Source organism: Aspergillus udagawae (genome assembly GCF_001078395.1).
Source record: "Aspergillus udagawae IFM 46973 DNA, scaffold_7, whole genome shotgun sequence".
Taxonomy (NCBI): Eukaryota; Fungi; Ascomycota; class Eurotiomycetes; order Eurotiales; family Aspergillaceae; genus Aspergillus; species Aspergillus udagawae.
Window position 1 is genome coordinate 77,564 of NW_025091270.1, and position 22,013 is coordinate 99,576.

The 22,013-nt window shown below is 49.0% G+C and overlaps 10 protein-coding genes across 10 annotated transcripts; 7 read left to right on the forward strand and 3 right to left on the reverse strand.

The window, feature by feature from the left end:
- Positions 1-93: 93 nt before the first annotated feature.
- On the forward strand, positions 94-882 carry Aud_008705 (L-threonylcarbamoyladenylate synthase; the record flags this gene model as incomplete). The annotated part of the gene is made up of 1 exon (XM_043293570.1): positions 94-882. The coding sequence occupies one exon, from the start codon at positions 94-96 to the stop codon at positions 880-882; it is 789 nt and encodes a 262-aa protein (XP_043149505.1).
- Positions 883-1,394: 512 nt separating this feature from the next.
- Aud_008706 (uncharacterized protein) lies at positions 1,395-2,472 on the reverse strand (the record flags this gene model as incomplete). The annotated part of the gene is made up of 2 exons (XM_043293571.1): positions 1,395-1,940; positions 1,999-2,472. The coding sequence occupies 2 exons, from the start codon at positions 2,470-2,472 to the stop codon at positions 1,395-1,397; spliced, it is 1,020 nt and encodes a 339-aa protein (XP_043149506.1).
- A 610-nt stretch (positions 2,473-3,082) lies between these two features.
- Aud_008707 (MFS transporter) lies at positions 3,083-5,035 on the forward strand (the record flags this gene model as incomplete). Its single annotated transcript, XM_043293572.1, has 8 exons — positions 3,083-3,469; positions 3,535-3,801; positions 3,859-3,878; positions 3,935-4,266; positions 4,323-4,364; positions 4,414-4,609; positions 4,668-4,938; positions 4,994-5,035. The coding sequence occupies 8 exons, from the start codon at positions 3,083-3,085 to the stop codon at positions 5,033-5,035; spliced, it is 1,557 nt and encodes a 518-aa protein (XP_043149507.1).
- A 2,346-nt stretch (positions 5,036-7,381) lies between these two features.
- On the forward strand, positions 7,382-8,185 carry Aud_008708 (class I SAM-dependent methyltransferase; the record flags this gene model as incomplete). The annotated part of the gene is made up of 1 exon (XM_043293573.1): positions 7,382-8,185. One exon carries the CDS (start codon positions 7,382-7,384, stop codon positions 8,183-8,185), a length of 804 nt encoding a protein of 267 aa, XP_043149508.1.
- A 1,003-nt stretch (positions 8,186-9,188) lies between these two features.
- On the forward strand, positions 9,189-10,580 carry Aud_008709 (uncharacterized protein; the record flags this gene model as incomplete). The annotated part of the gene is made up of 1 exon (XM_043293574.1): positions 9,189-10,580. One exon carries the CDS (start codon positions 9,189-9,191, stop codon positions 10,578-10,580), a length of 1,392 nt encoding a protein of 463 aa, XP_043149509.1.
- A 1,892-nt stretch (positions 10,581-12,472) lies between these two features.
- Positions 12,473-14,077, forward strand: Aud_008710 (FAD-binding oxidoreductase; the record flags this gene model as incomplete). Its single annotated transcript, XM_043293575.1, has 2 exons — positions 12,473-12,757; positions 12,821-14,077. 2 exons carry the CDS (start codon positions 12,473-12,475, stop codon positions 14,075-14,077), a joined length of 1,542 nt encoding a protein of 513 aa, XP_043149510.1.
- A 1,489-nt stretch (positions 14,078-15,566) lies between these two features.
- On the forward strand, positions 15,567-16,592 carry Aud_008711 (4-hydroxybenzoate octaprenyltransferase; the record flags this gene model as incomplete). The annotated part of the gene is made up of 1 exon (XM_043293576.1): positions 15,567-16,592. One exon carries the CDS (start codon positions 15,567-15,569, stop codon positions 16,590-16,592), a length of 1,026 nt encoding a protein of 341 aa, XP_043149511.1.
- Positions 16,593-17,287: 695 nt separating this feature from the next.
- Positions 17,288-17,841, reverse strand: Aud_008712 (EthD domain-containing protein; the record flags this gene model as incomplete). The annotated part of the gene is made up of 2 exons (XM_043293577.1): positions 17,288-17,593; positions 17,656-17,841. The coding sequence occupies 2 exons, from the start codon at positions 17,839-17,841 to the stop codon at positions 17,288-17,290; spliced, it is 492 nt and encodes a 163-aa protein (XP_043149512.1).
- Positions 17,842-18,649: 808 nt separating this feature from the next.
- On the forward strand, positions 18,650-19,644 carry Aud_008713 (SDR family oxidoreductase; the record flags this gene model as incomplete). The annotated part of the gene is made up of 4 exons (XM_043293578.1): positions 18,650-18,691; positions 18,746-19,014; positions 19,072-19,388; positions 19,454-19,644. 4 exons carry the CDS (start codon positions 18,650-18,652, stop codon positions 19,642-19,644), a joined length of 819 nt encoding a protein of 272 aa, XP_043149513.1.
- Positions 19,645-20,577: 933 nt separating this feature from the next.
- Positions 20,578-21,661, reverse strand: Aud_008714 (uncharacterized protein; the record flags this gene model as incomplete). Its single annotated transcript, XM_043293579.1, has 2 exons — positions 20,578-20,873; positions 20,926-21,661. 2 exons carry the CDS (start codon positions 21,659-21,661, stop codon positions 20,578-20,580), a joined length of 1,032 nt encoding a protein of 343 aa, XP_043149514.1.
- Positions 21,662-22,013: the final 352 nt, after the last annotated feature.

Genomic DNA, 22,013 nt, shown 5'->3' on the forward strand with positions numbered 1-22,013 from the left:
GAGAAATCTTCTCAAACCCCGCCAATATATGTTCAGTGAACTTGCTGCCTACATCCTTCGGCCCCCTAATACTACTACTAAAGTTGACCGTGAATGGCTCCCCGATTCATACCCGAACAAGGCACTGTGCCCAACGTCCATCATGATGCTAAACAAGCCTACAACACTCTAAAAGGCGGTGGAGTCGTCATAATCCCAACCGATGTGGGCTACGCACTCTTGGCCAGCACACAGGCCGGAATCCAGCGGATTTTCTCGGCCAAAGATCGTCGGCAGGGCCACAACATCGGCATCATCGGGACATACAAACAACATCGGGACATCCATGTGCTCTCCGAGGCCAAGTTTGAGATGACACGGGTCCTGACAGAGGACATGGCGATGATTGTCGGGATCATTGCTAAATATGATACCGAAAACCTTCACCCACGTTTGGCGGCTCTTGATCCGGCAACGCTATCGCAGGTCACGAAGGGCAATACAGTTAGCATCGCAGTTCCTGAAGGCCCATTTTTGCGGGAACTCGGTCGCCTTTGTGACGAGGACCCCCAGGGCATGTTAACATTCGGAACTTCTGCCAATCTGACCGGCCAGGGGCAGCGATTCCGGATTGAAGATATTGAGCCAAAAGTGATCAATGCGGTAGACTTGGTCGTGGATTACGGTCTGCAGAAATGGCAAGTGTACAAGCGCGGTGGCGTGAACTTCGATGCAGAGAATATGAAGGTGCTGCGGAAGGGAGCTGGATATGAAGTGTTTCGCGACCGAATGCTGAGGTGGTTCCCTCATTTACTGGAGGAGGCTGGGGTAAGCATGGAGGAGGATCCGGAGTACTACACTGGCAAGCCGAACATTGGTAAATATAAGTCTCTCGCAGATTGATCCTGCAATCATATCGCATAGCCGGTGCTTCAATCTAAGAGATGACTTTTTATGATTAACTTGATAGTAAAACCATGACTATCGCGCTCGTTTTTGTTTTGTTAATAAGTTGGAACTACAGACGTAACTTCTTTTTGCCCCCCTCCAGATGTTGACCTAGTAGATAATAAGGACTGCACACCACTAAGATCATTAGACTTAGCAGGCTGTGCAGGAGTAAAGCCCAATGTGCAGTACTTGACTAGGAAAGGCATGCCAGAGACTTTAAGGCCGCGTGCCACAAGGGCTGCAGAAAGGATCCAGGTACATAGAGGACTACAGCTTTTGCGAGGCGCCGAGTTTCGACGGGATATGAATTGTCATGACGAATAGTATGTACAAGGATAGCTAGTAGGAGCCAGCAGGTCTTCGAACGCGAATGGTCAGCACGTACTTATGTACACATGCCTTAATTGTGACAGCGGATTAAAACGAGGTACGTATACGATCGGTGGAGATCAGATAATTGCAAGTCAGCAACCATGGATATGAGCGCAAACGCTAAATATCATCATCCCAAATTCGTCGACTGTTTGAACCCAACGTTCGATTCTTCTCCTTCGCTCGGGCTCCTCTGTCTCCGGGGATGCCCATAGTTCGGATATCTCCAAGCTTCCATCCTCCCAGTCTAATAGGTACCGATCGTACTCCTTATTCCACGTTTCTCGGTCATTGGCTTCCCATAATGCCTTATTACCCGGTGCGTAAACGCCTCTCAGCTCCTCTGCGACAAAATTGGGCAGCAACCGGTCTTCGTTATAGATGCTGCTGAAGAGGTATAGAGTGAAGACTGCACGGCGTTTCGCGGCCGCCACAATCCAGGATTCCCATGTTGGTCTAGTCCGTGCTAACTCAGCGGCACAGAAGAGGCCGTTTCGAGCGGTCCGAAATGCCATCTCCATAAGGGTTACCATAGTCGTGTCTGTGAAACCACCTTGGGGGGAAAAATACATCAAGATTGAGTAGATCAGGTAAGCTTGGAAGGCAGACAGGAGTTCGTAGTCATGTTGGCTGGAACTCTATAAATTCGTTACACATGTGTGTTTCATACTTCATCCAGCAAAGAAATGTGCATACCTCACTAGCGAGCCTTTCCATCTCCCGTTCAAATGTATTTATGACTATCTCCTCACTCCCTGGGACTGCCTGTTCCCACATACGTACTAGACTGTAGCAGTTTGCCAGTGCTCGAGGAGTCGCATTCTCCCTGACCTGGGCTTGATGAATAATGGGAGGGACTAGTCTGTCTCTCAGCATATATCGCGGGTAAGTTCTCAGGATCCGCGCAATAAACTGCACAGTATAAGGGTGGTAGGCTTTTGGGGTTTCACTCCGCCCGAGCGTAGACATGAAAAAGGGCCTTAGCCATCGGTCTCGAATATCCTCTGCATTAGAGGTGGGAGTTATATTGATCTCTTCGAAGTCAAGCTCCTTCTCCTTGGGCAACGCTCTGAGGGGTTTTCTCTGGAACTGCGGGCCTGGCGGACTCCAAAGAGTAGCGTTGGCAGGAGGACTCGGGGTATAAGACAGAGAATGTGGCGTCTGTAACATTGCTGAGCCGAGGTGTGGAACTGAAAGCAGAGGCGTCCTGTGGCTTTCTAGGGGTTCGGTTTCTCCCCTGTCTCCCTCTTGCGGGCGAGAGTGTCGTTGCTCCAAGACTGAAACTGTCGTACTATAGACGCAGATTCGACCAGTCGATCCGCACCGAGAGCACGCGGGTCGCTCTAGATTGCACCGAACCTTGGACTTGATGCAGTTACTACACGCTTTTCTGCGTGGAGGACGAACCTCAGTTTTGGATGTGATGGATCTGATCATGGCCCACGATATGGAAATTCACAGAGGTGAGGAGAAGATCCCAAAATCATGAAATCAGATCTGAAAAACAGTCAGAGAGCGAACTCGATGAGCACCGGGTACTCCGACCGCTTGCCGTGAGGCCATATTAGTAACTCGAATATACTCTCGGAATTCCGAGATGGAATTCCGAACGGCTCATTCAAGTCATCTATAAATATTCAAGCGGAAGGACCATGGAGGATGCTAAGCTTGCTTTTCTCCTTTATATTTTCTCCAAATAGTCAATTACTGTGCACCATTCATAACTTGACTCACTTAAAGTATAAGAAGCAATTTCTACGCGGGTGTTGCGACTTCGAAGATGGAGGTCATATTGCGAGAAAGCACATTCGGACGAATCCTGAACTATGTCTCTGATGACAAACTTTTTCCAGCATCAGGTATCCCAATATCGAAAAGTGAAGCAGCTACAAACCCAAGTTTGTCGGCTGCTTCTTCCGATACTCTTGACCATATCCTGGTAGATTTCAGCGGGCCCAGAGACCCCGACATGCCCAGGAATTGGCCAATGTTGGCAAAGACTGTTGTCATGATCGATGTGATGCTGTTGAACTTCAGCTTCTATGCGGCATCAGCAATTTTCACGCCGAGTATCCCCAAGATCGAGGAGGTGTTTGATGCGACAAATGCCGAGGGGACTCTGGGACTCTCCCTTTTTGTAATAGCGTATGGCATTGGGCCTCTCATTGTACGTCTACATCACCCAGTCACACCTTATATCCTACTAGTCTGCTAATCACAAAATGATTCCAGCTTTCTCCCCTGTCGAGCATGCCGTCAATTGGACGTACTCCAGTATATGTCCTTGGTTCCCTTGCATTCTGCTTGTTTAATATCGGGACTGCCCTCGCGAGGAATCTGCAAACAATTCTAATTTTGCGCTTTTGTGGAGGCCTAGTTGGGAGCGCACCTATTAGTGTGGGAGGTGCTACACTGATGGAGGTCTATGATCCGGGCCAGATTCCATATGTCATTGCTCTGTATGCGGTCAGCGGAGTCTGTGGGCCGATTTTAGGACCGGTATGTCACTTGCCTTTGAGCTACTTGATGCATCTGAGCTGATTTTGGTTACCTCAGATTCTTGGGACTCTTGTGTTGTAAGGGCTACCTATTCCAACCAGGCGATATTTATATAAGCTAATGGACCACGCAGAGAGCGTTGGAAAACATGGACAGCGACTCTATGGCTCCTTTCAGGTGTCACGGCTCTCACGACGGTGTTCATATTTTTCTGTCTGCCCGAGACGCTGAACGCCAATATCCTTCTACGCCGAGCACAGCGACTCCGCCGCCAGACGGGGAACTCTGCATATCGGAGTCAAGCTGAATTGAATACACCGGAGGCAAACTTTGCTCTGCGCATTATGAAGCAAACAATTGATGACTTCAAACTGTCTTGCATGGACCCGGTAATTCTGTTTGTTAACATGCATACGATGCTGATCTATGGCGTCCTGTACCTGTGGTTTGAGTTTTTCCCATTCGGTGAGTCAATCAGACACTACCATTGCAGTTGCTTTCAACTAACTCACTGGCGATAGTGTTTGATGGAATTTACCATTTTACTGCCATCCAACAGGGCCGTAAGTGTTGACTCAAAACCTCTCTGATCTGGTTTAACTTGGATTCTAGTTGCATTCTTCGGGATCCTCGTTGGTGCCGTAGTATCTGTCATTGCATACATGCTATGGTTATATTTTTCATACCAGCCGCGGGTCGCAAAGCCAGAATCCATCGTGGAGCCTGAAGCTCGCCTTGTCCCTGGCCAAGTCGGAGCGATTTGCATCCCTATTTGCCTCTTTCTATTTGCATGGACGTCTCGAGAGAGGTAAGCGCATCATAGCCATTTGCATGTATGGAAGAGAGCACTAACATCACGTTTGTAGCATACATTGGATCGTTCCTATCATTGCGACTGCTTTCTTTGCACCAGGATTTTATCTCACCTTTCAATCTATCCTCAATTACCTGGGGGAATCCTATCCAAGATATGTAGCAAGTGTCTTTGCTGGAAATACGTTCTTCCGGAGCTCTTTCGGGGGAGCATTGCCTTTAGCTGCTCCTCAAATGTTGAAGTCGCTTGGCATTGGATGGTCATCGAGCATGTTAGGTTTTATTTCCGTTGCTATGGTCCCTTTACCTTTCATTTTGGAACGGGTGAGATACTTGCATAGCGCCTCAGAACCTGGACCATTGGCTAATTATTTGACAGTATGGAAAGCGTCTACGCTCCTGGAGCAAGTACGCCAACTAGACCTTCTTGGGCAAAGGCTTTCTACGGGCTGCTGTGGCTTTTCTGCGATGGGAGAGGTGATGAGAGGGTACGATGAAAGGAATAATAGAGCTAGCGTGATCTATCTGAAATAGAGGAGAGTCATATTCTGCATTGGCCCATTGTATCCAGGATCTAGTCCCGCCCTCCGATGCTATCTTTTTGGTTGATTATCAGCGAGAACCTTGCAGTAGGCCACCACCTACCCTGGTATCCCTGGATGCTACGTGCGAGACAAGTAAGACCACTGATGTACCCTGTGATGGTAGGATAGAAGCTACCTAGGTTCGAGATACAGTACTTTTAGAGCAAACGCTGTGCCTGTTAAGTGTGGGCCGAGCCCGTCCGGCGGGTGAAGCGGCTGTAACCTTTTAAAACAATCAGAAACACAGTATCCATGTTTCGCTAAAGCTAACATTCAGGAATAGACTCGACAGATTGTTCATATGCACCACGCCTCATTACGATGGGTTGACTCATGATCGTAGTCGCCTGCTAGTTACGGGGCTCAGCCAACTCAACGAAGTATCGCTGGAATGTATTTACCATGAATAACCCATTACATTCAATTTAAGTTGATAAAGAAGACCGAGCCGAGGCTGGGATTTCGCTATATAGTAGGCAGACTCATTGGTTTCCAGCACAGCTAATTACTTATTAACCCTCCAAGCAAACGGTTCAAGCATACCCTTATGTACGGCTAGCTCGGACTGATTAGCGAATATATCAAGGGTCGTCTCTTTCAACGTGGCTTCTAAGGGCAGTCTGGATGAGGTGAGTAGATGAGTTCCTAATCGGGAGTGTGATTGGAGCTACTGAAAAAAGGAGCTTTTAAAATTCACTGATTGTGAGAATTACTTTCATCCGCTATATCGTAGGAATGTTGGGCAATCTCTCCAACTTCTACCCGGCCCTTCATTGTCAGGCGACTGTGCCTCGAGAGGGTGAACAGCTGCACAATGTCCTCGTTCGAAATCAATATAGCCAGTCCTCCCAGGGGTCTTTAACAATGTTGCTGGGAATGAACTGTGGGGCTGCACATCTCTGATTCGAGGGTTGTTTAGGTCGAACTCTGCGCACATGGATACGCGCATGGCAGACTCTGCGTGTACAGCTCTGGCAACTTGAAATCATGGTGCAAGCACAAGATCGATAGCATCAGTATAAAATTGGACGACGAGCTCATGTTTGCCTTTGATTAGATGCTTGAGAGTAGCGCTTCCTTCTAACTGGGACCAGTGAAAACGTATACCACTCACTTGCCGTCCACGACAAGTACCACGACCCCCCACGGCTACTTGACTATGGGGCTTGCCCACCCAAGGCCAACTAGTTGTTCCTGGGCGATTATGTTGATCGAAGCAGACAATCGATCGAGTGTATCTGCCTTCTCCTGGACAACAATATCAAATTCTCGGAGGATTTCTTTATCTCCGGCGACAATCATGAGTGCACATCTTAAACGGCATGGGTAGGAGCGGCGATATAACATAAAAGGTTTGAGAGACATTCGCCAGTTGCTCCAACTGTTTGCCCATTGTGACCATCGTAGAAGACAAGATCTTTGCCATACATGACCGACTGAGCCTCAATCTCGACACCATGGAGCAAACTTGTCGGATAATGCGTGCAACTGATATGCGCTCTTTTCTTGCTCAGATGCAAGTATCCATGCAGTCCCCATCAGCGATGGAATTGTAATAGATCCCCGATTGCGGACTGTTGTGTGACCTCCTCTGAGCTGATCCCCATAAAGATATCACTGGCCAGGGAGAGAATGATCATGGAGTCTCTTGCACCTTTGGGCCCAATGTTGTAGGCCATTTCGTGGAAAAAAACACCAGATGGACTTCAACTCTCGCTCGCGCACCAGCGTGTGGAAGTTGCGATCCCTGAAGACCAGTGCTCCTCGATGTCGTGAAACAACTTTTATCTGCGTATTGAGCGTACTCCGGCGCCACAGATTTGTGGTGGAAACGTACTGAGATAAAGTTGGGTTTCTCGAAGCCTTATGGAAGAGATGGCAAACCTAAGGCTCTTCGGAGAGAGTCCTCGGAACCCCGAATTTTATTGGAACAGCACGGAGTTCCGTTGCAGTTCCGAGCCATCACCTTGTAGAAATTCCTCTTACAGCGTGTTTTCGCATCACCAGTCCAGACTCAGAGTGGAAATCAGGGAGATAGCACCAGTCTCACGAGGAATTCTGCTGGAATTAAAAGCATCTAAAGGTCGACGCGGCTTTATGAAAAACACACTATCCAAGCTTATAATTCAAGGCTTTGACCTCTTATCTCTTTGACAAATTCACAAATCAAACAAGACATCAAAATGCCCGAAGTCTACACGACAGACCACTCCAGCTCAGTCCTCCAAATCCATGGCTGGCGTACCCTCTCCAACTCAGCATCGTATATACTCCCCTACATCCAGCCAGACTTTCAAATCCTTGACGTAGGCTGCGGCCCAGGAAGCATGACCGTCGATTTTGCCAAACGCGTACCCCGTGGACACGTCACAGGCGTGGAACATGTTCCTGAACCCCTTGAGGCTGCCCGCGCCCTTGCTTCCTCGGAGAGTGCAACCAACGTCAGTTTTCTGGTCGGCGACATTCACAATCTGCCATTTCCTGACAACACTTTCGACATTGTCCATGCGCACCAGGTTCTGCAGCATATCGCAGATCCGGTGCAGACGTTCAAAGAAATGCGGCGCGTGGCCAAGCAAGGTGGGATTGTGGCCGTGCGCGAATCTGCTTCATTAACTTGGTACCCAGAGTCAGAGGGCATCACTGCTTGGCAAGAGTTGGGAGAACGAATGTCGCGAGCAAAAGGTGGCAATCTACACCCTGGAAGATTCATTCATACTTGGGCCAAGAAAGGTGGCTTTCATCGGGAGAATATCAAGACGAGTGCTGGCTCTTGGTGTTTCAGCAGTCCCGATGAACGGAAGTACTGGGGTGGTTCAATGGAAGAAAGAGCACGGTCTTCTGGATTTGCGTTAATGGCAGTTAACGAAGGATTTGCAACCGAAGGGGACTTGAACAAGATTGCGGTGGGATGGAGGGCCTTTGTAGAGGACGAAGATGCGTGGTTCGGACTGTTGCATGGGGAAGTTGTCTGTTGGAAGTCATAGCCATTGATTAGCATAGTTCCGGCGTGAGTTGGACTTTCACTATCTGTTCATTCAATCTCGATACTAATGTACGTGGAATGCCGCCCTCCCTTGGCGAGTCTCCTGCCTTGACAACTGCCTCGTGGCATGACTCAACGCCAGTCCAGATATCATGTTCAAGTCCCTAGCTCTCTGAGCGGCATCTTCAACGGTGGTAGTCATACAGCAGCTTCGAAAGGCCGGTCATGAGAGGAGAGCAGCGAGGCAGATATAGATCTGAGAGTCAACCAGGATGGTGTTTTCTCTACGTAGATTCTGCTAGAAAATAACGATCCTTTTCAGAGACATACAGGTGCCCAACCTGTAGATTACGTTTGTAAGAGCATCTCCAGTTTCCGGCATGGAAGGTTTTCTTGAACTGTACCGTACTTCCTCCCACAATCACAACTTCGAAGCCTGCCATGTTTCCAAGCTTAGTGGCACAGAGTTTATGGTGGAAATTAACAGAAGGATGATTCTACCGCTAGTCAGTTATTGTTTGGAAGTGAGGACTTCTGTTCTTCTCCTCGCGAAGCTGTCAGAGTAAGGGTCTCCGTCACGTTCTGACGCACATGCCTCATTCGCTTCATCGTCTGTTGGTCAACATGTCTTGAGTGGATCTGTAGCCTGAGATTCAGAGAGTGCCACGCCCCAAAGCCTCTGAGTAAGCACTAATCTTTAGTTAGATTGAAAACTTGAAGTTGGGCAATAATACATAGAATTGCATTGCAGTCGCATAGTTGTTAGTATTATCATTATTTTCATTATTATTATTATTCTCTAAGTGGTTGGACGTAGATTAGGCAGGAAAATTGACGGAAAAGATAGGAACATGAACAATAAAATTAGTTATACTCTGTACTAGTTTCATTAGTGGTTCTACGAAAATGAGGGACTGACAGGATTCAAATGTTGTGTATTCCCCTGCTTTTCGTTGAATCAACGTTTCCCTGGCATCTTACAGTTCAGAACAGGTCTGATCACAATGGGTTCAATCGAGTACAGGGAGATCCCTCAGCTCACACCTCTTGAACGGATTGCACCCAAAGGCTATGTCCGTTACATTTTCCTCTTCCACCTTGGGAAAGATTACGACATCAACAAGGTCTCCCAGGTCCTTCAAATTGGCTACGAAACTCTTGCGCGAGAAATTCCTGAAGTCGCGTGCGAGTGTATACCCGATACCGACATTCAGAAGAAAGGTGTTATGAGATATCGCAAAATAGAGGAGGAGGATGCTGCTCGAATTGCTGTCAAAGACCTGCGCGATTCGTTCCCATTGAGCTTTAAGCAGCTAAAGGGTAAAGGCTTCCCCGTATCATACTTTGATGCTGAGACATTCTGCCCTGCGCCAATCTGGCCAGTTCCTGGAGAAAAGGTTCGCACTTCTCTCGTGCAGGCTAGCTTCATTCGAGGAGGACTGATTCTGGGGTGGAATCTTCTGCATTTGAGTGGAGATGGGACTTCTTGGTATATCTGGACCCAAATTTGGGCAGACGCCTGTCGTCGAGCTCAGGGATTGGAGGGTGTGTCCTTGAACTTGCCAGTAGAGATTTGGGGAGACCGCGAAAGAGCGAGAAAACCATCAGGCCGCAATGCCGGAAATATTAAAGATCATCCAGAGTGGACTATTCTACCTTTCACACCAACATCACCACCGCCGAAGATGATGTCTCCCAATCATCGAGGCCAGGTTTTCTATTTCTCTAAAGACTCCTTGAAGAGTTTGAAGGCGGAGGCGTCACCTGCAAATGCCACCGAGTCTCATGGTCAACAATGGGTATCTACTAACGATGCTCTCTCGGCACTGCTCTGGCGTACCTTGATGGCTGTTCAAAACCCCCTAGATACATTGAAAGGTGATCCTACGTCTGTCTTCAACATCGCAATTGACGGTCGGCTACGAACGAACCCAAAGGTTCACCCACAGACTTTGGGTTGTTTCATGGAATACATTGCAGTATCGGCACCTGTTAGAAAGATTTTAAGCACCCTCAAAATTGCCGATTTGGCGGTGATGATCCGCAAGGCCATTCTGAACGCCGATGAGGAATGGACGGATGATACTATCGCTCTCGAGGAGCAGCTTGAAGATGTTGACCGACTAGTTGCCACTGCTTTCCTGGATGTCCCTGGATTCAATTGCCTCCTGAGCTCATGGGTGAAATTTGACCTATATGGTCTCGAGTGGGGTACTGTACTAGGAGACAGAATTGAGGCCGTTCGTACGCCGCATGTCGGTGTTGTTAATGGCCTTCAGGTCGTGCTTCCGAGGCTACCAGATGGTGGACTGGAGGTCCTTGTCGGCGTGGAGGGAAATTGCTTGGATCGGCTCCTAAAGGACCCATTGTTTACCAAATTTGCTGTTGCTAGATAAGGGGATATAGATCATAATGTATAATGAGAGTCATGTACGCACTGGACGCAGAACTACGAAGATGATGTAGTTGATGATGACCCGGTGGTGAGGGATGAGAGATTTGAGAATCAGGGAAGGCTAGGAAGCTTGATGGAAGTATTCGACCTACAAGGGCGTTGTGTGATATCCCAAGCAGAGAGTTCCTTACAAAAGAAGCGGAGTGTATATGACATAGAGTAGATAGTCTCCCCTGCAACCAACGAAAAAAGGGCCAGCCTGACCTCCCACAGCGGCCAACCGATTCTGTTCCGCCCTCTGAAGCTGTTCCTCAACCTCTGATTGCCATCCAATGACATACGACGATTCGATACTTTCTTGCAAATGGGATCCAGTCTACTCACAAAGAGAAGGCTGGCTTCAGTAGGATCTGTCAACGGTATGTTGTCTGCGTCAGAGTTAGCCAATGAGCCTTGAGATCAGTCCAACGGGTCGGATGCCTTGCAGACCTCCCGGCTGCAACAGATGGGCTTTTGGTTGCCGACATTTTCCAAACGGGGCTAAAGAAGGACGGGAGGCAATGAAATCGTGACAAAAGAGAGGTTAGGGGCCCATAAGGCACTGAGAGTAGGCGTGGATGCACAGTGCATGTGCACGATTTAGCCCGAGCAGTGGTTTCCATTATTTTCAGGGGTGCACTCAATGCTGAGATAAAAAAAAGCCTCCTACAGATACAACAGACGAATGAGGTTGCATGGATCAGTTACCACCTGACGCTTCCTTGTCGCCACGTGGAGGAACAATACCTCGATATCCCACTATAGGCAGGGTGTTTGATTACGTATTAGACAGGGTTTAATGTCAAGGTTCCAGCAATTTCTCTCTTCACTGTCATGATTCTGCAACAGCAGGAGGTGCTGGGTCATCCACGTGTGATAACCTCGCATGTGTGGGAAAGAGAGCACGTGGATGGGAACCATCGAAGGGGTTCGGGCTCTCGCTTACTGTGTTTATCAAAATTGTGGGGTTAGACATCCTGTCAGCTAGACAGGGGATCAAACAGACATTCTAAACTTGCCATTTTTAAAAATTCGACGTTGCACTGCATACACGCAGTCCCAGTGAAATGGTAATCCCCTTGTCCATCTGATCCTGATAGGTCGCATGGCTGATAAATTCAGTTCTTTTGCTTTCCATTTTCAGCCTTGATTCGGCACCATGGTTCACCACCTAGTAAAGGCTAATAAAGGGATTCTTATCAGCAAAGTAACCATGCGCCCTGAATCCTTCTCATGGTGACATGTGCTTGTATTATGCAGAGTGACGGTGAAATTCTAGAAATGGCAAGTTTGTTACCCCTGTCTGTCGGATGCCGCTCCTATAGGTGGGTATATCCTCACGAGTCAGACCGTCCTGCAGCTGTGTAATATAATTACATAACTTACCAAATACATGTATTGCATGATACCTTCTTTTGAGATTGTTGTTGCGTAATGCTAGCCCTTACATCACTGTACAACTTACGGGTCTGTTTCACTTCGCTGAGCTTCACAGATCTAGAGCCGCCTCTCTGTCTGCCTAGCGCTGACCCGCCCTCATCCCCCACGTGGCTCGTTCCAACAGTTCCATGTTTTCAGCCCCATCTGTTACAAGCTATACAGGTCAGCTTGAAAGCTAGTATAGGGGATTCAGGGGCCCATTTTCAGCACACAGACTGCGTGGCTATGGTGAAGGATTTTGTTCCTACCCGCGTCTTGATTGTTTGAGGCAGCTTGCTGCCGGCTGTCTTAAACAGCCATGTATTTAAGGTCTAAGGGACACCTCGGTGCTCAATGAAAAATCGAGTCATATAACCGCGGTGGGCCACAGTCCTGATACTCCTGCAAGGTTGAACACCAAGACAAATTTGACAAATGAAGGCTTCCGTTCTTGCTGTATCTTGTTACTTCGGGCTCCTCTGGACCCTTGTAGCTGGTGCCAGCATCCCCAGATACTTTCAGAAACACGCGATCACCCGTCGAGACTTGACCAGTGCACAAGTCCAACAAGAGCTCGGCGGCCTGGTCTCCAAAACCACCCTCATCTTTGGGCCGGATGATCCGCGCTTCAACGATGTCACTTCCAGATGGACGGACTTTTCTAAGCCTCACATCCAAGTCGTAATCGAGCCTGGACTTGAATCCGATGTCCCAACAATCGTGAGATCTATGACCACCATCCCCACAAGGAAATAAATCCTGCCTGCTGACACTGATTCCCAGGTCAAATACTGCAACGAGAACAGTATCGACTTCCTGGCCGTCAGCGGCGGCCACGGCCTGGCGGCAAGTCTTGCCACGTTTAATGGCATCCAGATCGGTATGCGGCAGCTCAACAACATCACCATCCAACCCAGTGGCAAGTCAGCCTGGTTCCAAGGCGGCCTCACCGTGCTCCCAGTCATCCAATACCTTTGGGACAAGGGCTTTGTCACCACCACTGGCGGGTGTGAGTGCGTCGGCATGCTAGGTGCCGGTCTTGGGGGTGGCCACGGTCGTTACGAAGGTCTGTACGGGTTGATTAGCGACAATATAGTGCAGTTCAATGTTGTCTTGGCCAATGGCTCCACAATCCGCGTCAACGCAACAAGCCACAGCGACCTTCTCTGGGGTATGAAAGGGGCCGGTCACAATTTCGGCATTGTCACGAGCTACGAGATGAACATCTTTCCCCGGGGCCCTGACACCTGGCATTACCACAACTACGTCTGGCGTGGTGAACATTTGGAGACTGTCTTCAATGCGCTCAACGTGTTTCATGGCGACGGCACTACCCCCGTCAACATGGCCTTCAACGCCGGAAGTTTCCTCATGAACACCACCATAACCAGTGAGGAGCCAATTCTCTTTTGGTCGTTTACCTACCGCGGGACCGCCGAAGAGGCCGAGAAATATCTGGCTCCCTTCAATGCTATAGAGGCCGTCTATGAGGAAATGGGCGACGTGCCTTACCCGCAGGTCGCCAAAGCGCAGGGCACCAGTTTGTCCGACCCCATCTGCCAGCATGGCAACGTGCACAGCACGTCGACGGTATTTTTGCGGGTCTGGAACGCCACGGCCGAGCGCCTCATCTTTGAGGGCTTCAAGAAACGCGTGGCTCAAGACCCAGTCCTTGCGGCAGGCGCCAACATCATGCACGAAGGCTACTCGACGGAGGGGGTCGACGCCGTGGACCCCGCGGGCTCGGCCTACCCCTTCCGCTCCGACCGCCACCTGACGCTCTTCAACGCGATCGTACCGCACAATGACACTGCCCGCGAGCAGGCGGCCTGGGCCTGGGCCGCTGAGGTCCGGGACCAGTGGAACGCCGGCCAGCCAGGCCGGCTCATGGATGCCTACGTCAACTACGCCAGCGGCTTCGAGACCCTCGAGCAACGGTACGGCCACGAGAGCTGGCGCCTCAAGAGGCTGCGGAGCCTCAAGGCCAAGTACGACCCCCACAACCGCTTCCGCTACTACAACCCTATCGTCGTTGATTAAAAGAGTGCAGAGCCCGATCATGGTCGTTTCTTTTTATTAAATGGCAAGGATTCTTGTGCGTCGATCTGAGGTTTAAGATTGTAATCATATAATACCAAAGAACAAACCTTAAATTATTAGTTATCAATAAGCAGGCTAGTCACCAACATCATGGGCTTGTCAACATGTTCATTGCGCTATAAGACTAACTTCTAATGACTAGAGACAAGTACTTCAGGAGTCTTACACAACACTTCATGTTAACGATGTATGGAGGTTCAATTCTGTTCAGTTCAGTTCAATTTATATTATAGTCTAATGCGGCTGCCTCACAATATTCAGGTGTGATGTAGAATTTTGAGATGACTAGATACAGGTGGTACAAGATGGTTGAAATTCATAGATTTATAAATTACCGTAGGTCAAATTTCGCATATTGTATTATGCTCCACCTGTCGTGTGATAAATGCGGGTCGAGACTCCACTAACAATGTTTTTGATACCCAGATTATCGAATCCCGGTTACACCCGTCAACCATTTAGTCTAGTTCCTGGCGGGTACCTACAGTGGGTCTGCTACGCATTGCCTTCGTTCTATGCATGGGCAACTCAGCTCTGGGAAGCTCGTGGGCCGGTCGTGGTGGGGAGAGCAAAGGATCTATTTCCACAGAACAGTCCACAAGTTTGGAACGGGTAGTCGGGGCTTGATGGCGCCCAAAGCACCTCCTTGCCTGCCTCTGCGTTGATCGTCGCCATCTGCTGGGGGGGACAAGGGCAGTTTTTTGGCAGGTCAACCAGAGACAGTTATTTTTCCGCCCTCCAGGATTCTTCCCCCTTGTTTACATGCAGGTAAGACGGAATAAGCTCCGTAAGGCAACTAAGATTTCAAGCTAGACTGCCACATTTACGCTATGTAATCCTTCTGAGTGTATTAAACCTTAAACAATCTAATAGGAAGTTCTTTAGCGTCTATAATCCTGGCCTTCAGAGTTCTTCCTATTGTTTCTATGCAGGTAAGATGGAATAGGTTTCGTACGGCAACTAAGAATCTCAAGCTAGACCGCCACATTTATGCTATGCAATTTTTCTGGTTGTATTAAACCCTGAACAGTCAATAGAGCTTCAGTGTCTATAATTCCGGCCTCCAGGATTTTCCCATCGTTTCTATGCAGGTAAGGTGGAACAGGCTCTGTAAGGCAACTAATGATCTCAGCCCTCAACTCAGACGATCATTCTTATGTGATGTAATCCTTTCGTGGATGTATCCCCGATCGGTTGCTCTCGGGAATATCTTGGTCCGAAAGAGTCTATAGATTCTTCTGTAGCAGATAGGGATGTTATAATAAAGGATACCCACGATAGCCCTTCCCATTCTGATCCTGCGACCATTGGCTCTCTCGGGAATTGCAACATATTACCCATCATCATACCAATCCTCTCTGCTATCAGTGACCTGGCAAATCTACAACTATACCCATCATAGCCCGGACGGTACCATTCTTCCGCCGCCATGGGTGAAGTCAAAGGCTACAGCAAGCCAAGTCATGGCCTCTTCCGCTTCATACCAGATGCATGGGTTCCATACGCCGAACTCATGCGTCTCGACCGTCAGGCCGGGTTCTGGGCTTTCTACTGGCACTACTTGATCGGACTTGGTTTTGCCATCAATATCCCCCCATTCTCCAGCGATCTTGATTTGGAAGATCTTGCGCTCCTCGCATCGTATTTGGCACTATGGACTACCGTCTTTCGCGGCATTACCTGCACGTGGAACGACAACCTAGATCAGGACTTTGATCGCCAAGTCGCTCGCTGCCGAGTAAGGCCCATTCCACGGGGTGCCGTCACGACGCTGCAGGCGCATATCTTCACCGCCGCACAGATTGCCGTGGGAGCCTGCATCTTGTACCCATTCGGCCGTTCGACGTTGATTCACGCCACCGTAGACGGCGTTCTCTTGTTCATCTACCCCTTCCTGAAGCGCTGCACAAACTATCCCCAAGTCGAGCTGGGATTTGGGCTGTCTTATGCCATATTTCTGGTGACTGCGATGGTCGGGAAAGATTCGTTGGCGCCTCTGTTGGACCCGTCCTTGGATCTCTCAGCCCGCGTGTCCAAGGTCGTCGAAGCACCACTGGCCCAGTCAGCGGCATGTCTATACGTCGCTGGGATTATCTGGACTGTTATATTTGACACCATTTACGCTCATCAGGATTACCTCGATGACCTGAAAGCTGGCGTTAAAGGACTCGCCGTACGCCTCGGAAGGAAGGGAACGAAGCCAGCCTGCTACATAGCAGGTGCCGTGCAGCTCTACTTTCTAGTATTGGCGGGCCAACTGGCAGGGTTTGGCGCAGCATACTACGCTATATCGTGTGGCGTAACTGCTCTCCTGTTGGCAAGGATGATTTGGGCTGTTGATTTGGAAGATGGCGACAGTTGCGCTTGGGCGTTTGGTCCTGGAAGTGGTTATGTCGGCACCGCAATCTGCGCTGGGCTTTTCGCCGACTTCTTTTCGAAGAAGTACGGATACTGACTGATCGGTCTTATACGTAGGATTTAAACTCAGGGACGGGGCGGACACATGAAGCAAGCATCTTGACATCGGTTGGAAGGGGGCCAGGCGGGGGTTCGGATAATGATGAAATAGGTAGGATTTAGATAGGGGTTGGGTACAGAGAATGAGCGATATATCATGTTACTCACTTGGCGATTTCAATACCACGATAAAGCGCAAGACATATTTGTTCACCTAGACTTCCTAGATATACGAGGTGGTAGAACCTCAAGCACTGTCCTGTCGTCCATAACAGACCCCTCCGACACCACGACTTGCCCAGGACCCTATCAATGGCTGGTACGTTGTGAGAGACGTAGAGAGAATCGATTAGCACGGCTGGATTCCCAGTAGGAGATGACTGCAGAAACCAAGATTACACTCGACGCAATGTGACAATACCAGTTATATATCAACTTATAAACCAGCCTTCTCGGCGATAGACTCTTTAATGGATCTTAATGAGTATCAACAGAGGATGGATATATAGAATATGCAGATGCTTGTTCCAGGTTAATGAACTGCAGTTGTCCAAAACAAATAAACACAAACAACTTCAGGAAACAAGCAGTAAGGGAACTTATTCACTTCTGCTTGCACTGTGTAGGTTGCTTGGGTCGCTTCCAAATAAATGACAGGGATAATGACTGCTATCATGCTTAAGTATTAACAGGTCAGTCGAAGCTGGCGCTGACTCTGCTTCTTCTTCTTCTTCGTCCTGCTACGTTCACGACAGCCCCGTATTCCACGTATGTCGTATCATAACCGACACAGATGGTAGATTTAGACGTATCAAGCCAGTCATTCCCATCCCCAAGGGCCGTTTGAATCCATTCCGGATCAGACGCGAGGTTCTTGATGTCCTCTAAGTCATAGACCCAATACTCCAATAAGAGATCGCAGTCATTCACCTTCCAGCCAGGCGGCACCTGATGCACCTCGGCCTGGAAGGTCGAGCTGATTTTAGGATCCGTCTTTTGCTATTAGTCACATGGCGTCAGTGACCTCTTCCTGTCAGGACGGTTGTCTCACAACCACTCACAACTGCATATTTCAAGATATTGTGCTTCTTCATGATAGGAACCGCCCGAGGCAGAAACTGGTTAGTGAACCAATGCATAAAGGCTTCCTCGGATACACCATCTTTGCGGTGGAGTGCCGCTGTGTACTTGATAGCGCGGCCTATTTTCGTCTCCAGAGAACATGAGGTTACCTCGTGCAGGGCCATCCTGGCTGAGGGTGATCCAAAAAGTAACTCTTCCTTCTCACCTCACTGTAGTAGTCCGCGGTGATCTAGCAGGGTAGATAATGAAAGACAATAGCGGACAAGGTGTGGGGAGGGGGCGGAAACGCATATGTAGCGAAAGGCCTTTTTCCAGAGGGTGCAGACGCAGGCAGGTGGCATACACACACCCTCCTAGCTGGCTGAGATTCAGCTGACGTTGCCCTGTGATCATATTGTGTGAATTAACATGATGCTGCGCCATGGAGAATTCAATTCTGAGAACCCTGCTGTTGGCTAGGCATGTTCATGTGCTTTGTTACGTGGGTATCAGCACAAGTGCTTACTCCGATCGTCCTAATTTAGGGGTGCGGGGGCCTGCCTTCAAAAACCATGTTCCATATCCCCGCCTTTTTTCCATGTATTGTAACACCTTGGTAATTTTTGTCTCTGGTGGGGATTGATTCAATTGAATGCTTTCCAATCTACTCCAGTATACTTGTAACATATGCTGCATGTCCTACGTCAAGGGAGATTAGAGGCAAGTCCCAAGGGATGCATGATAAGAACACCAAGCTTAACAACAAAGAACTTTCGTCCAGCAGCATCTAGACCCATGGGTCCCTTCCATCATATTCTATCATTAACTAATCAAGCAGTATTATTAATCACCTCTCTTATGATATGGTTGTTTTTTGTTGATCTCCTTTCTATTGAACCAATCAAACTATAAAAGCCTAGACAAGCTCCTTATCGCATCCTACAGACACACAAACGATTCATCCTACTTAGTATCCTTGCTCATTCACTCAACATGTCTGTTTACGTTATCACCGGAGTATCCAGAGGAATTGGGGTGAGTCTGAATTTTACTGTGTGAGGCACTGTCTTTATCTAATTTAGTGCCTAGTTCGAGTTCCTCAAGCAGCTCTCTGAGGACCAGAATAATCTAGTTGTCGGTCTGGTCCGTGACAAGGCTGGCACCGAGAAGAAGGTAGCGGCAGAGCTGGGCGATCGTCCAAATGTCCATATCGTCCATGCAGACCTCACCAAGTATGCCAGTCTGAAGCAAGCCGCTGCTGATACGGCTGAGATTGTTGGTGAGCGTGGCATCGACTACCTGGTAGCCAACGGAGCTTTGGTGTCTGAGTTGGATGCCTACGTACCCATTGGTGCATTGTAGGTCTACTTCCCCGGGGTTACTGTCAAGCCTGGTCTGTGGTTAACACACAACAGGAGCACTAAGCCTGAGGAGCTTGATGCTGTTTCATCACAGCTATGGCAGACTAACGTTGTTGGTAACATCCATCTCTTCCATCTCTTCCTCCCTCTTGTCATGAAGGGCAAGGTCAAGAAGGTCATTACCATTTCTACAGGTGTGGCCGACCTTGACTTGACCAATGATTTAGGGATTGATGTTGGTGCTTTGTATGCTGCCTCTAAGGCCGCTATGAACATCATTGTGGCCAAGTTCAACGTGCAATATAAGAAAGAGGGTGTGCTCTTCATGGGTATCAGCCCAGGTTTGGTGGAGGTGGGCCGCTACTCGGATGGTATGTATCCCCTTCCTGCCTTCTAGGTTGCAGCATCTGGACATGATATTAATGCATACCCACAGCCACTCCGGAAGAGATACAGGGCTTGATGGGATTCATGGGCGCGCTCCAGACCTATGCACCTCACTTCAAGGGCCCAATCACGCCAGAAGAATCCGTCCGCCATGTCAGGGAAGTCTGGGAGAAGGCCAGCATTGAGGGTGGGTCTGGTGGTGCGTTTGTCTCGCATTTTGGAAACAAGCAGTGGGTGTAAACTCTGGGTTCCGCTGCATCAAGTAGAGAGTCTCACTTATTGAAGTATGTGTAACACGTGCATCTATGTACATTCCATGATATAAACGTGAATACAATAGATTGCGGATGTCCATTGATGTGTATGATCTGAGATGCGCATGGCAGGGCCACCTCAGTACCATGCGATGTTTTCATATGCCACAGGCCCATTTCCCACAAGCGCCTGTCCTGGGCATGGAACCACAGATACAATATTCAGAGAATATATATATATATATAAACACATATATTAAGCGACTGACTGTAAGACCACATCCCAGAAGCAAACATAGTCAGAAGGCAGCACTCAACAGTCCGTAGCCGCCACTATCATCATGAAACAGGACTTTGTTATCAAGCAGCGGCAGGAAGGAATTACTGGTCGACGCATACATCAAGAGCGTCAACTGAAGTTAACTCTAGCACTTCTAGTGGAGTGGCTTGTCTCATTCATAACCATAGGCAATGTCAACTAGTCGTAGCCTGGGCTGGCCACCATCCCACATGAGTCATGATCATGGGACCCATACTACCTCCAAGGCCCCACGTCTCTGCCGCGTCCCGCAGATCAGGCCCTTCCGGAACGGTGCGGCGCGGGAAGGTGCGGGAAAACCTAGATACAGTCCACCTAACAACGTGTACAGTTTTACGTGTGGGGTAACTAGAACACCCTCCCGCAACACATGGGAAAGAGAGGGGGAAAAAAAGGTTGGTTGTGGAGGCCACTAATTAAAGAACGATCTAGAAATATAATCATATTTAAACTTGCCAATTTCAAGCAATCGACGTTACATTGCATGATAGGAGCCCATGCATGCATAATGGATTTTGGGTTGGGGCAGTAGCGCCACCAGACGGTCCAGACCCAACCCAGTCCTTCCCATTGGCCGCATGGCCCCCATTGCTCCACATCTTACACAAGGTCCTCCGTGTTTCTCTTGATGCTTTCCTCCAAGCTGGTCCATCCGTCCCTGCCCATTTCGCGCAATAAGGCCTCGGCTCGCTTCCGAGGCACAATCTCGCTCAAATCCTCCTCTGCCTGGAAGTTGGCGGGAAAGCTACGGCTCGGATAGAGTTTACGGAGGACGGCCAGAACACTGTCCCCGTTCACGGGCGCGGCGAAGGCGAAGACACGCTCAGACTGAACACCAGGATGAATGGCGGCAGCGACGTGCAGTATGGCGTCATCCTGCACATCGACAAAGTATTCTGAGATTCGGGTCAGTGCGTTTATTCTCCGGTGTACATCAGTGGGACCTACGAGGTGTAATGCCGCCTAGGTAATTGGTGTCTCCCTTGAAGAGCTCGGCAACGATGGCTGAGGTGGAGGGGTGACCTTGGTTGGTCACATCGAGGCTTGCACCGAAGTTCATGTTGGGTAAAACGGCATTCAGGGTGAAACCCGGCTTCTTTTCGTCCATGAACTTCCAAGCCTCTTTTTCCGACAAGGTCTTACTGGCTGCGTAAACAGGCAACGCGCGCTCCGGCTCGTAGGGCGGGTCGCGATACGCCAATTCCACAGCCTCGTCGTTCCATGTATCGGTGGTAACCTTCACGGGATTGTTAGGTTTTGGGATCAAGGCGGCGCAGGAAGAAGACGTGAGGACGAAGCGCTTCACGCTTGGCTCCTGGGCGGCTGCTTCCAGTGCATTGACTGTTCCCGATATAGTCCCCGGGATCACGTTGTGAGGATTCGGGTCCAGGGAAAAGATAGTTGCTGTATGGACGACAGCAGAGACACCCTTGACAGCTTCGACAAAGGCGTCCTGTGCCACCATATCTGGCACAGCCACCAACTCGAAATTGCCTGGACCATACTTTTTGTCGAATAGGGTGCTGATCCAGGCATTCTTCTCGAGGCTACGCGTAGTACCGCGTACCTTGTAGCCGAACGTGAGAAACTGGTCTGCGATGTGAGATCCAATAAAGCCATTGACGCCCGTAATGAGCACAATCGAGCCTTGTGGAATGGCAGGTTGTTCGATTGGGAGAGGCATGGTGGTTACCGGCTGTAGGGTAGAAAGTGAGTCAAGTGCAGATGAAGGAGATGCAGGTGTCAGAAGTAGGAGGTAGATTATTTAAATATAGATATGAGCTAGGTAAGTACAAAGGTAACTTGGGTATATAAGGTTCTACCTCCAGTAAAGCCGGGAAATCCACTAGTAACCACATCATATCTAACTCCTGCAAATAAAGAGAATTATGCCCAAAATGCCCTAAAGTCACAGTTCATCCACTAAGCCCACGTGAAAGGGGTGAATATAGTCTAATGCTGAAGCACAGTTCGAATATCCATATTATTTTTCACCTAAGTTACACCTGAAACAGATACATTCCACAACTTTTGGG